Here is a 13,193-nt window from a genome sequence, read left to right on the forward strand (position 1 = left end):
ACCTCAACATGGGAAACTGCCAGGTCTGCTGCTGTGCTTCTAAATCAAGCAAAAGCAGCGGCACTTCGCTTTAAGCCTAAAAAGTGCACTATGAAGTCACCGTAAGCCACTGCGGAAACTGAGTATTAGCAGAACAGCCACAGCTCAGTATGGCTCTCTCATGTTATTATTAAGTGACTGATCTATTCTCTTGCATGCACATAGCCAAGATGAGTTACATGTGTGCAGCACCTATCACCTGTTAGTTACATTTCATAGTATGCTATGTGTGGGTGGGATCGCCATTAAAAGCGTAATAGCAGTAAAGGATTTGTCAGTGGCATCTTTTACCTTGCCTGTAATCTGGATCACAGGAGGCGAGTGAGGGGCTTTCACTGGATGAACTGTAATCACTGTGGTACCTGTGGTGGGTGTGGACTGGATCTGGCAACAGAGAAATTCATTTGAAAATTATGTATTATACAAACCACACAGTAGTATAGTAATAACAATAATAACAACAATAACAACAAAAGGGATAACTTCATGCACTTAATACAAATTAAGGTGTTAAGGTGAAGCCGTGTATTTGTCAATGTTACATAAAACAGAGGTTTACAATAAGTTGTATGAGACTTTATGGGGCTAGGACAACATATGAATTGATGGGCGCATGTTTTCATTTACTCCACAATCTACTGAAACCAAACGGTGACACTAAGCCTGTAAAATAATACACACAAAGCAGGATTTAGTCATGCTGTGGGTAAACACTCCTAATGAAAGGCATATGTACCTACAAGGAAAAGCAGATTTAGCAAGTGTATGCAGGCATGCCTCCAGTCAGGTTAGAATGCTTTTTTTTTTTTTTTTAATTTAAGGCGTAAACTTTTGTCTTGCTAGACTGGGTGAACCACAGCACCACAGCAAGTACAGACCAGTTCCCCACACTTAAATGTTTCTCAAAGCAAAGCCCAATTAACTTAATAATAACCTAAAAATCTGTGGTAACTGAGAAAAAACAAACAAACAAACAATATGATTCAATCTGAAACCTACCCTAATGTATCATGTGCTCTTTGCATTGTACACAGAACTTGAAAATCCTGCTCCTCAGTACAAACTACATAGCTTGAATGAATGGGATTCCCAAGTCACTGCTAAGGCATTTTATTTTACAGTTTCACAAAACAACAGAGTTCACCTTGTACTGATCTCTGTCTTACGTAAACATGTTAAGCAAAAAAGCATTGTGGCCCGACAGCCACTATAATGTTACTTAGAGGAAGAAGGACTGGTTGGACTATCACCCAAAATAGTTTTCCATCTTCCAGTGGACGGTGACTCATTTCCTTTAACACAAAAAGGTGCACAGAGGAGCAGTCTTGTGTAATTTACAGCAAATTACCCATGCAGTCACAATGACTTACATTTCTGCTTCAAAGCCCTCACTGAGACATACATACGTGCAGTCACCTGCCTTTATACTTAGGTGAGTTTTAGAAACACTGAGGTGAAGAATACAATGCAGAGAAAAATTATCATCATGAAAAAGCTTTTTCAAAGAAGAGGAGCTTACAACAGCTAATAAAAAAAAAACATATTTATCAATATGGATTACTTAACAACACTTTACTGAGCTTCACAGAGAGGTGGAAACATGATAAAAAGCAATAAAGCATTTGATTTTAAAGGAATCTACTTCTACTATTTCAACTACGATGTTTTGCTATAAGTCAGAATGATACTGGAGGTTATTTCAGTTTTATCAACCTTGTCAAGGAAAAAAAAAAAAAAGAGAATTATAACCCCACTGTTAAAAAAAGACAAAAAACAAAACAAAACAAAACAACCCCTACCCCGACTCCCTAAGTCTGGTGAGGTCCTGGAGGTGCTAAAAATAACAGAAAAAAGCTTGGAGCCTATCCCAGATAAATTTCATCCAGGGCGGGGCACCCATTTTGACAGGTCGTTGGTCAATCCCGACAACCACACTTACGAGTTTCCTCCTCATCTAACCCGATTGTCTTTGGACTATGGAAGCACCTGGAAAAACCCATGCAGAAAAGTTTGAGCCCAGCTGTGAGATTACCACACTGTGCTGACCCACGCAAAATATAAATATATTTTTATGAATGTGACAACCTGAATCTGGATACAGATTTAAGATGATTCATGTGCCACACACTCTTTTTGGTCATGGAAACAGCACTAAATGAGTTAGTTGTAACAAAGACAAGAAAAAACAAATCACCCCAAAAAACAAATAATCCCCAGGACCAACGTTTCAGTGTGTCAGTCGGTGCTTTTAGGTAATTTCAAAAAGTAACAGAGATGATAACAGCTGAGTGGAGAGTGAGATTTCCCTCATAATGTAAATGTTTATAAGTAAGCAAGGGAACAGAAGGGTTAGAAAAATGCCGAGTTCAAAAAAGATGTAGTGCAAAGCTCATTCTCAGTGCCACCAATTATACCAGCTTCATTCACAGGAAAATATAAAGGAAACCGTAAAGGTAAATAAATAATGCAATAAAATCCTTCTTTTTCTTAAAGATTGTAATGACAGAAAAAAAGATGAGTACTTCTGTTGTTCGTATGTTTTGTTTTCTGGAAATACTTTGCAGGAGAGAGAGCACTCCCCACAAACTTGCTGGAAAAGCAGCCTCTACATAACAGTCTCTACATACTTTAAGGCAAAGAGCATCAATTCTAGGAAAGAATTATCAAAGCATGCATTCACCACCAAGCTTTCTCCAGGCTGCACTTCATCTTTCATTTGTCCTCACATACAGGTTTATCTCCATGATCTGACTTTATGTAGGTGACACCTCTGCATGTACTACAAGTGTCTACAGTCCTTCAGTCTTTAAGTATTTTACACTGAGAAAAAGACCCTACTCTGACTGTGCTCTGAGGTTATTTAGTCCCTCGGAGCACTAAATAATTGGACATTGGACATTATTCATAATGTGAAGAGGAAATAAGTTAGGTAGCTCAAATGGTTTAGAAATAACAAACAGTCAACAGCTTTCCACAAAAAAAACAAAAAACAAAAACAAACACTCAGCAATCTCATCTCCTGCTGACTGAAATAGAATAATTAAGACAATTTCAAAAGGCTGTGATTTACAGACACACCTCCCCTTCCTCTGGAGCAGCAGCGTTCTGTACTGCTGTCCAACATGGACCCACCCCGGCAGAAACCCACATAATCTGCTGCCAAGTGCCGGAAAAGTCCAATAATGTTAGGAATTCCCTCATCTGCTACGCATGACTCCTATTACAGCCTCCAGTTCGACAAGGAAAGCTTTGACTTATTTAAGAGTGACACCAAAAATGGTGTGTGGGGGTGTTTGAGACAGAAGAGCCCAGGTACAGACATGCCCATGCACACAAAGGCATGCACACAAGCACACAAACGTGAGCATTGCAATACATTTAGACAAGACTTGTAAATGCACGCACACACAGAAGGGCAGTCAAGGGCTGTTTAACCCTGTAAAACCTGAGACCACTGACCACTGCTGTGCCATCACTTTCCTGCAGAAAAGAACAGAAAGAAGTGAGAGAGAGAAAAAAAAAAAGAAAAGGAAAAGAGGTCTCTGCCAAGAAACACATCCAACAAGGCCCCTCTAAATGGTTTGTACTCAATTAGGCCCCATTCATGGTGTAGCCAAAGAACAGTTGGCTCACCCTTCACAGACACCCTCAGTCACTTCTGATGGCAGTAAACAAAGCTTCTCTCCAGGATGCTTTGTAATATCCATCATTTAATATTAATGAATAGTTCAACCCACTCAGTCTTCGTTGCACATTCACAAGCAATCACAAACACAACAGTAATGCCATTTTTCCCCACAATTCCTTGCTAAAAATCTCATTTTTAAAAAAAATATTTACCACAATGTTAAAGCCTGCAGCGTGTGGCAGTCATCCCAAAGCTTTAGTTTAAGTTTCTTTCAGTTTGTGGATCTTAAATTGGAAATATTTGCTGGACTCTTTTTAGTAACTCTTTAAATCTGGACCTTGTTTTTGTGTCATCTTAGCAGTTATATGAAGGTGTTGCTCATGCTACCCATAAGGTGTGAAGTGACAAAGTCTTGCACTTTCAAGAGATGAAGAAATAAAAAAAACCAAACAAACCCTTAAATCCTCTAAATTACAATCGATACAAAGCAAAGGGGAGTGAAAGAAAAGAAGGCAAGAAGGTACTTGCTGGGGGATGAAAAGCCACAGTCGAGGAAAAGAATGCTTGGTTGGTGGTTCAGTCAGCATCAAAAATAGCTGCGAGAAAAGCAGGGAGGCTGAAGGCTGGAAGGAGCACAGAGTGGGGATGTTGCAAGAACAGCAAGAGAGCAAGAGGTAGAAGACAGTGGTTTATTGTATGAAATCATTCAAGCCTCATGCGCCTTAAACGGCTCTCAGCTGGCCAAGAGACATGTGACTCACTGCATAAACTTACTTTACTAAGAATTTCATAATCTCCAACAGGAAACTTAAAGCTCTTATAACAGATGACTGACGTGTTAAACAGTTCTGCTTGATGTCCTTGATTTAAGCATTGTGCTATTATTTTAAGACTATTTTCCTTTCAGTCTGTACACACTGAAAGTATGTAACTAGTTCGCATCTATCCTTTATATGCATGCTTATAGCCATAATAATTTTTTTTTTTTTTTTTTTTAAAGGGATCTTGTATATAACATCTCTGACAGTCAGCAGCAGGCTAGAATTAAGCCAACCTATAATTACTGGTCACTGTAGCAATGAGTCATTCTGTCTAAACCTTGCTGCCCAGCCACCACCAAGCCAGCACCCGTTCCCCATACTTCACAACACTTACGTGGTAGTTACTACAGATGGATACGCAACTTGTAACTAGTCCAACTGTCTGGTTGCTCACTTGATCCCGTTGCTTTCACTTTATTTTTGTCTTTCAGATCAGGTCAGCTGATGACTCCATGCTGTGCCTGATAAATCCATGCACTACAGAGTCTGACACTTCACTTACATCAAGTGACCCTGAACTGGTCTGTTTTACTTAAGACTTCCTTCCTTGCCACAGTTGCAGACTAAACCCAAGAAATTTGTTGTGGCCAACCACACACATAACAGCAATCTTACACTTTTACACACTATAGGCCACATGTTGTATGCTCCGACAAAGGACTCCTAAGCACACATGACTAAAAGCAACCAGGTGCTTGTTGTTTGTGATGTGTTGAAATAAGGAAAGGCTTACATCGAAAAAACATCCCATGGAATGAAAACAACAGCTTGTTAGTCATTCTGTTTATATTTAATCAGCGCCAGCTTCCAAGAAAAGGCCAAAACTGCCATGATGGGTTTTTTTCCTAAAAGTGAAAATCATTCACAACACGTTGTCCACAGTAGGCGTCACAACCACAACGTGATACCACTTTGAATTACATGATTCTGGTTCGTATTTTGTTTTGAAAATTTGTCAAGGAATTTAACAAACACACAACAACACAAACTTAACCCTGAAAACATTCATTTGTACAAATTCTCTATTAAATTAAACCCCTAGTTTCAGCATACTCACCATCCACTGCTTGTCTTAGCGCCTGAAGTTTCCTCTGTTTTTCCTTGATCTTGTCATAGGCACCGGTGATGCCCGAGCCTACAGACAAGGCTGAGTGGTGATGAGGCTTCCGACTGTTCAGCCCACCAAACTCAAGGTATTGAGAATCCCCTTCTCTTAAAGCTTGCAAAGGTGATTTGCGCCTGCCACTGGAGTGTGTACTTAAGGCACTACTGCCTCTTCTTGCATCCTCCAAAGCCCCAAAGCGAAGAGCCTCTGGGTCAATGCAAGCCAAGTCCACAGAGGAAGCCCAGGTCTTCCTGGGCTGACTTAGCTTCAGTTCCCCACTGGAGAAAGGCAGAGATCTACGGTCCAGTTCCACAGGCCGGCCTTTTTGCTGGGGGTGAAAGGGGTGCAGATAGGGATAAGAACGCTGGGAATGGAGCGAGGGGGGCTTTGGGTAGAGTTCACTGGGTAAGTCAGAATTGGTGTGATAATCAGACAGGGAATACTGTAAAGCTGCCCCGTCATCCCCCTTCAAAAGATCCTGGATTGGCAGTGAGCCCATGGAACGACTAAGGCCTCGGTTTAGAGAGGTTTGTTCCTGAGTCTTCGCTCTGTAGCGCTCCAGAACCCGAGGGGCAGCACTCCTCCCTAAGAGCAGGGGAGAACCAAAATTTTAAACACCAAGCAGATACAGAGGCTGACAAGTGTTAAAATAGCTTCTTTGTGTCCAATAGTATATGACTGTTACACTTTTGCATGTAAAACAAACAACAGCCCAAGGAATAAAAAGCTAATATTACTACAGTTCCTCAGTTTGTTGAGAAACTATTTTTCCGTTGTTTTAAAAAGGAAACCAAATTGTGGCCCAATAACTAACAATTTCTGCCACAAGCATCTTACAATCTAGCACTGCCTTTCCCCGAATAAGAACTTTTGCTTTCACCATCCATAAATTTAAAGTTTGCCTTTCCAGGCATATAAACACTACTAGTAAAGTCTGTTTTTTAGTGAGAAATAAACCAGTGAAGTATGCAGGAACAAAACAAAGGGAAGAAATACAGAAACAAGAGGGTAAACGGGCAGATGTTGAGGCCTGTAAAAAAATAAAAATCCTGCATGTGGGTTGGTTTTAATCTAGAAAGCATATGTTTGGAAATGCATTAAAGATAGCCAGATTCCAGTCTTCCAGGAACTCAGGAGGAAACTTGAAAAAAACTTGACTGAGTAAAACTGGAATAAAAAGAAAAAAAATCAAAAATTTATGCTGCATTTCTTTGATTTGTCAAAGAGGTGAGTTACACTCCCAGACACGCTGCCAGTCGATCACAATGATGACATGCACAGCATGTGTAAAAGGAACAAAGACAATATCTGAATTCCCTAAGCAGCAATAAGAACTTGGAGCCACTGGGTTAAGGGTGACAGAGAGAGAGAGCTGGTCCTTTCAGAGGAAAGATGCTTAAGAACTGAGTAATACTCTTTGCATGTACTTTCCCTAGGGCTGGCTGGGGATCAACCAGGGAAACAAAGCACTGATACAAACAGGAGACCAGCAGCTACACTGATGACTCCAAAATATGCATCTGTAATCAATGCCATGCCGTGCTTACATAATCGAGATGGAAGCCATGTTTGTGCTCTGCTCTCCTCTTCATGGCCTGGAAAAATGCCCGAGTTCTCTCAGAAACCACTGGGAAGATTTGTTCATATTTTCCTGAATTAAATCCGATTCGAGGTTGTAACTTGGTGTTCCTCTCTCTGACTACTTTCACTTCTTTCCCACAGACTCAAAGAGTAAGTATGTCACTGATAAATGGTTAGAAAACAAGGTGAGCAATTTACATTTGATACTTTCTTCATTAAAATATATTTTTAATAAACATGTGGGCAACCAGCATAAACTGTTAAGCCCTCACAGCTTAAAGATTAGGGCTGAGTAAAACCACCAGGCCAGCACATTACGATGACCCCATGAGCTGCCGTTCTTTCGTGTTTTGCCAAACATTTTAACCGACTTATGGACCTCTGAAGGTGTCCCATGGTTTCTGGCACCACAGAAGGAGCTCAGTAAGTTGTGAGAACCCCTAACACCCTTTCGCAATTTGATTGTTTTTCTTTCCATGAATAACTTTATACCGACAACAACAAGCACCCTGCATAGTTGGCTGTTTCAGAGATGAAGACTTGGCCACTGTCAATATAATCTTCAACACAATGGCAATTCACTATTCATCCAACATATACCAGATTGTGACATGGAAGATTAAATAACAATGTTATTCTCTGTATCTATCAGTGGACACATGTTTTGGGTCATCTCTGGACTCGCTTGACAAATTGAATTTCAAAGTGTTCCCAAATGTTCTAAACAAAGCCTGCTTATCTAAGATCTGGTGATTTGTTTTAGAGAGAGGCTGAACTTGTGACCCTCATATGAAGATTACACAGAATGTAGGTAAACAAAACATTTAAGTGCAACGGACTAATATTTGCTGAGTTCGACACTAAAAATAAATAAAAACCTTATCGCGTTGGCAGCCTTTTATCACCCTGCAGCCAATAGATACGACTCAGTGTGGAAATTAATGATTTTGAGCACACCACTGCAATGTTACTGTGTGTCACTTAGGTGCAGCTCATCTTACCTGAGGGCAACCCTTTGCCCCTCAGCCTCTCCCGAATCTCTTTGCTCCGCTCCGGAAGAGATTCTCTGTCAGTCAGCAAACCGTCCAGCTGTGAAAAAGACAGAAAATGAAAAACAAAGAGTGAGGGTGAAAGAAGGAAGACGTCCTGAAACATGTTCTATCAGCATGGCCACATCACCTGTTGTATAATTCAAACCTAGCGTGCTTTTGGAAGAGCTTGTTATAGGTCTTTAACATACACTTAGCTAAGAAGCATTCTTCCTATAAAGGCTTCCTGACAGTTTTGCAAATATGGACTCTTAGACAGGAATGCTGGAATTTCATTTTATATACACATCATCACATGTTATACCTGAGAAAGGCTGCCCAGCACTGTCCTGACGAGTCTTCTGATATAACTGAAAGGAGGGTCACAGCTGGAGTTTCGGATGTGTTTGCTGGAGATGTCCAGGACTGTGCGCAGTGATATTCGACTCAATGTAATGTCATCACACATGTTGAGGAGTAAACTGTTTATGTGTTCTCCCAGCTCCATAGGCTGCATAGGGGTGGGGGTGTGGGGGTGGGGGGAAATAACACAGTTAAGATACAAACAGTGAAAAGAGCATCTTGTTCTCAAGCATCCTGGCAAAAGGTTGGTCTAGATTTTAATTAGCGTCACAGTCACTACATGACATCAAATTAAACTTTATTAAATAATATCAGAATTCATCTCTCTGTTAAACGGAGAAATGTTTGGCTGCTTTTGGACCGAACACTTTAGCAGTTGGGAGGGCTCAGCAGATACATTACAAGCAGTTGTTTTGATCAACAGTAGATGCACATTCACAAAACAGGAACTGAAGCAAGGCTAGGACACCACCTAATGTTTTCATTCTTTAGTTTCTGTTAATCCTGTTTTCAGCTTCTTCATTTTCTCTGTTTTTAAAAATGGGAAATTTTGGTGGTGGATTCCTGTGTTTAATCAAACAAGGTACACTTTCATCTGCACATATCTTAAAACCTTTGTCTTATGATAAGAAAGTACCCAGTCCATGATGGAAGCTTAAAACAAAACAAAAGACCCTAAAAACAGATTTCTGAGAGATGTGATGGTCCCCAATTCAGTGGTTTGTAGAAGTAAAAACACGTATACTACCTCCAACAGTTATTACATTATGAAAATAGTTTCTGTTATCCAAAAGTGCCTTCTTTACATGCATTTCTGTTCATTCTTCATGTTTTTCAACAAGTCTGATCATTTTACATCATGCAGGTGTATTGCCGGGGTATCACAGAAGTACTGTGTTGAGTTTTAGGTCACTTGGATGAAAAATTTTCCTACTTTAGATAAAGAATTGGGTAATTGATAAGATTTTAATGATACCAACTCCAGTACTGACTGTGCTTGTATCCCTGATTCTTTATCGATTTTCTGGGTAGTTTAAGAAAAAGAAAAATAAGACGACTCTGGTATGCCAAAGCAGTACTATTGTGATTTTTGCCTTGTTTTGCAATACATGACTGTCAGAAAAACATACCAGCAGCGATAACAGGTACTGATAAGACTGTTGGCATGTTGGAAGCTTTTCTTAGTGCCCATCACCAGTACAAAATATTTTTTATGCACTCGATCATCTTTTATTTTTTCATAGTTTTTGGTACTGTAGCATTTGGCTGTGGGCAGTGAGCTAGCAACTGATTTCCATCACTTACCTTATCTTAGAAATAAAGGGGAGTTTTTCAACAGAGCGAATGTTGCAATCCACCCATTCCACAGACAAAATGCTTTGATTTTGTTTTTTCCTCCATATATCATGGGATTTTTCAAAATACGGGATGAACAAAGTATTTCTTTACCTATTCTACTGGAGAGTTGAGTAGAATGACATAGTGTTATGTGTTTTAAGTGCACGCAGCAGCACTTTTAAGGGTGACAGGAAAGGCTGATGAGATGTGGATGGATGAGAGTGGATGGAGCCTCAGCCTTCCAGTGAAGCCGAGCAGATGGCAAACTTGAGTGTGAGATGCCTCTAAACTGTGGGTGGTATTTTCTCACAATAGTAAGCACGCTGTGCAGATTATCTTTTATACCTGACTGACTCTGGTCGAGATATGAGCATGTCTTCAAACCATCTCTGTAAATTCCAGAGTGCCTTTACCTTTTCTTCCATTTCTTATCTAGATGTGAAGATCATAGTTTGGAAAAAGCCAGATATGCCTGAAACCTCATTGGTGATGTATATACAGGTATCTGTGGAAGTATTTGGTACAACAATAGAGGGACATACGCTACTTTCTCCTACTCCACTGTTCTCCACCATTTCGGCAGCATGCCTGTGCAGGTTTGACAGCTGAATTTTAAGTAATTCCACAATGCTCAACATGATAGATACTATTAAACCTTGACAAACACAGGTGTGTCTCTTCCAGTAAAACCCGTTCAACACTTACTGTATTTGCCAAGTGTGCCATTTAAACACCTGATGTCATATCTTTAGTCCAGTCTCACACAGGCAACAATGTATCACTTCTACACTTTAAAATGTGCTGCTATCCAAACTCTAAGATTTTTTTTAATGTATATTCACTTCACTGAATATAAAAATATATATACTTTTAGTTTATAAGACTTTGTTAAAGTGTACACAGAATTCCACATCCAAAGCTGTCCAGGTGGCCGGATTGGAGCCTTTGGTGGGCCATTCTGGACCCCCAGGCCATATGTTTGACACCCTTGCTCTGCACATTTGGAAGGAAGCATCTGTGTTAAAGATTTACCTGACTATGGGGGATCTCATAGTCCGCCCCCCAGAATAAGGTCATCCCCAGAGAGTACATGTGCATCTGTGAAAAATAACACCACATTATATTTCATTCACTCAAGACAAAATGCATGCAACAGTAAATAATAATAATAATAATAATATATGTATAAAGATGAGGCACAAAACCTGAAAGCAAGTCAAAGATAAATGGACTAAGGCTCAACAACTGCTAAGAGTTTTTAGGGGAGGCGGGGGAGGGAAAAAAAGGACAGGGGCTCTCAACCTAAATCCAGAAACATTTTTCCATTTTCCCCTCCTTACTCCTCTCCGCTCGTTGCGTGGAAGAGAAATTACTTCCCCTGAATGTTGGGCTTGGTAGAGGAAAGAATAATTCAGCGCCTGCCAAAGAATGCAACGTTGCCTTCAAGGTCTTTTAGGAACACATCACAGAGTACAAATTTAAAGAAACACTAACACTTTCAGAAAACGTGTAACCTTAGACGTTGTCGATTAAAAGCGACAATATGACCTCTATATGTCAAAAAGCAAAAGGAAAACTTGCACATGACGTATGTTTATCCGCAGTATGATTATGAAGGAAACAGATCATATTCTCTACACTGAAATAACTGAGCTGGGGAGACAGGCCCAGGGTTGGAAAACTGACTCAGCAAAAAACCATGTTGAGGTCTGTGGGTCTGTGCCAGAGACGGGAATCCAGTCATGCAAGGTTTTTGCTCTTCACCAGAGAGGCAGAGTTAAAATGAGGGGGTGTGGTGTGCTGTGATCGCTCACAACTTCAAATCTGAATCGTCTACATGCTGTCTCTGCTTTTCCAGTGAAGAAATGCTCTAACCATACACACTGACTATTAGTATCATCTATACCCAACATTTATCACGAAACGTTGCAGAACAGACTAAATGTACTAAATACAGAAAATGTACAAAACTTTAAAAACGCGAGACATCTAAAAAAACAAAGACAAAAAACCGTGATCGACAATACAGACAGAACAAAAATAGCTCCGCCTTATTTGTTCGTTTTCCATTGAGCATGTCATTTGCGTGTCTTTTGAAACTTTGGATGCTAAGGAAAACAATGACTCGCATCAGCAAAATGACGTAGGCAGGATCTTAAAGAAACAGAAAAAGAAAGCACGACACACAGCTATGCACGTAAGGAAGATCTGTCTGCCAGTAAAGACGCAAAGTATGTGTAAACCTTTCACAGTAATGTGACCTTTTCACAGCATTTCTAACCATTTAATGAACAATTATTCATCATGCTTGAGTACGTGAAACCGATAAACAAAACAAGTTACAAACATTTTTCTTACAATCATGGTGATTTTCTTTTGGATTCTGCTAAAACATCTTTGGGAAAGATAATTAAAAAAATTCCTTTGTGCAGGAAACCCCCCGATGAGCACACAGGTGTTGACACATATTTCTCTAGCCAGTGTCAGGCTATTAAACTAATGGTTTTGTGCCAACAAACCACCAAAAGGCAGAAAAGTTAAGCATGTCTGACAAAAAAAAAAAAAAAAATCTCCATTTAAGGGAGAAAATGCACCTATGTCATTAGTTAGGATACAACCGACATGACTTGGTAAGAAAGAGCGAATGTAAACATGGCTATGTTTAGAACAAGGGGTACTCAACAGTCACTGACTGGTTAGATGACACCAAGTGATGGTTCAAAATGAATGTTTAGTTTAAACACAAGATTTCACTTAAAAATATGGGCAACAACAAAAGATTAGAGCACAGACACACGTAGACTAAACAATTTGGCAGATGCTGTCGCCACGTGGTGTATTATCATGGTTTATACCTTTTCTATGTCAGAAACAGAAGTCAAGGAGTTCCCCTTCAGGACCTCTGGTGCTGTGAAGGCCCTTAAGTCCTGCTGGGTGACATACTCGTCTGTGAATGAGATGTTGCCAGATGGCATGAGCAGGAGGGACCATGGAGATATAATGAAGCCCATGGCTGAAGGGTCTGGAAATGGAAATAACATTTCAATGATTAGTTTGCCATCGCGGTTGAACAGCAGAAAAAAATAAAAATAAATCATAGTTTCTTCACATAAATTCTTAGCCATTCCCACATATTCACACAAGGACAGCGTTAAAGTCAAGATCTGTGTTTTTAAGCTTCATACTAGCATCAAATTTTGTCTAAGCATTTACAGCCTGGATCCAGTGACTGTACACATATCCAACCACAGTGGATGTTTCTCGCTATGGCTTTGGCGTTTATGGAAATT

At 40.0% G+C, this 13,193-nt stretch overlaps 1 protein-coding gene across 5 annotated transcripts in view; it reads right to left on the reverse strand.

The window, feature by feature from the left end:
• Positions 1–13,193, reverse strand: part of ptpn13 (protein tyrosine phosphatase non-receptor type 13) — a 49,239-nt gene that overhangs the window by 22,470 nt on the left and 13,576 nt on the right. For all 5 annotated transcript variants that reach the window (XM_040000983.1, XM_040000985.1, XM_040000984.1 and 2 more), the window contains exons 3-8: positions 12,759–12,925; positions 10,936–11,001; positions 8,528–8,713; positions 8,176–8,263; positions 5,546–6,178; positions 331–423 (exon numbers count right to left, since the gene is read on the reverse strand). In XM_040000983.1, the coding sequence (XP_039856917.1) occupies positions 331–423; positions 5,546–6,178; positions 8,176–8,263; positions 8,528–8,713; positions 10,936–11,001; positions 12,759–12,925 (1,233 nt within the window). The remainder of the gene's footprint in view (positions 1–330; positions 424–5,545; positions 6,179–8,175; positions 8,264–8,527; positions 8,714–10,935; positions 11,002–12,758; positions 12,926–13,193) is intronic.

This window comes from Simochromis diagramma, unplaced genomic scaffold (genome assembly GCF_900408965.1).
Source record: "Simochromis diagramma unplaced genomic scaffold, fSimDia1.1 OVJJ01000596.1, whole genome shotgun sequence".
NCBI classification, from domain to species: Eukaryota; Metazoa; Chordata; class Actinopteri; order Cichliformes; family Cichlidae; genus Simochromis; species Simochromis diagramma.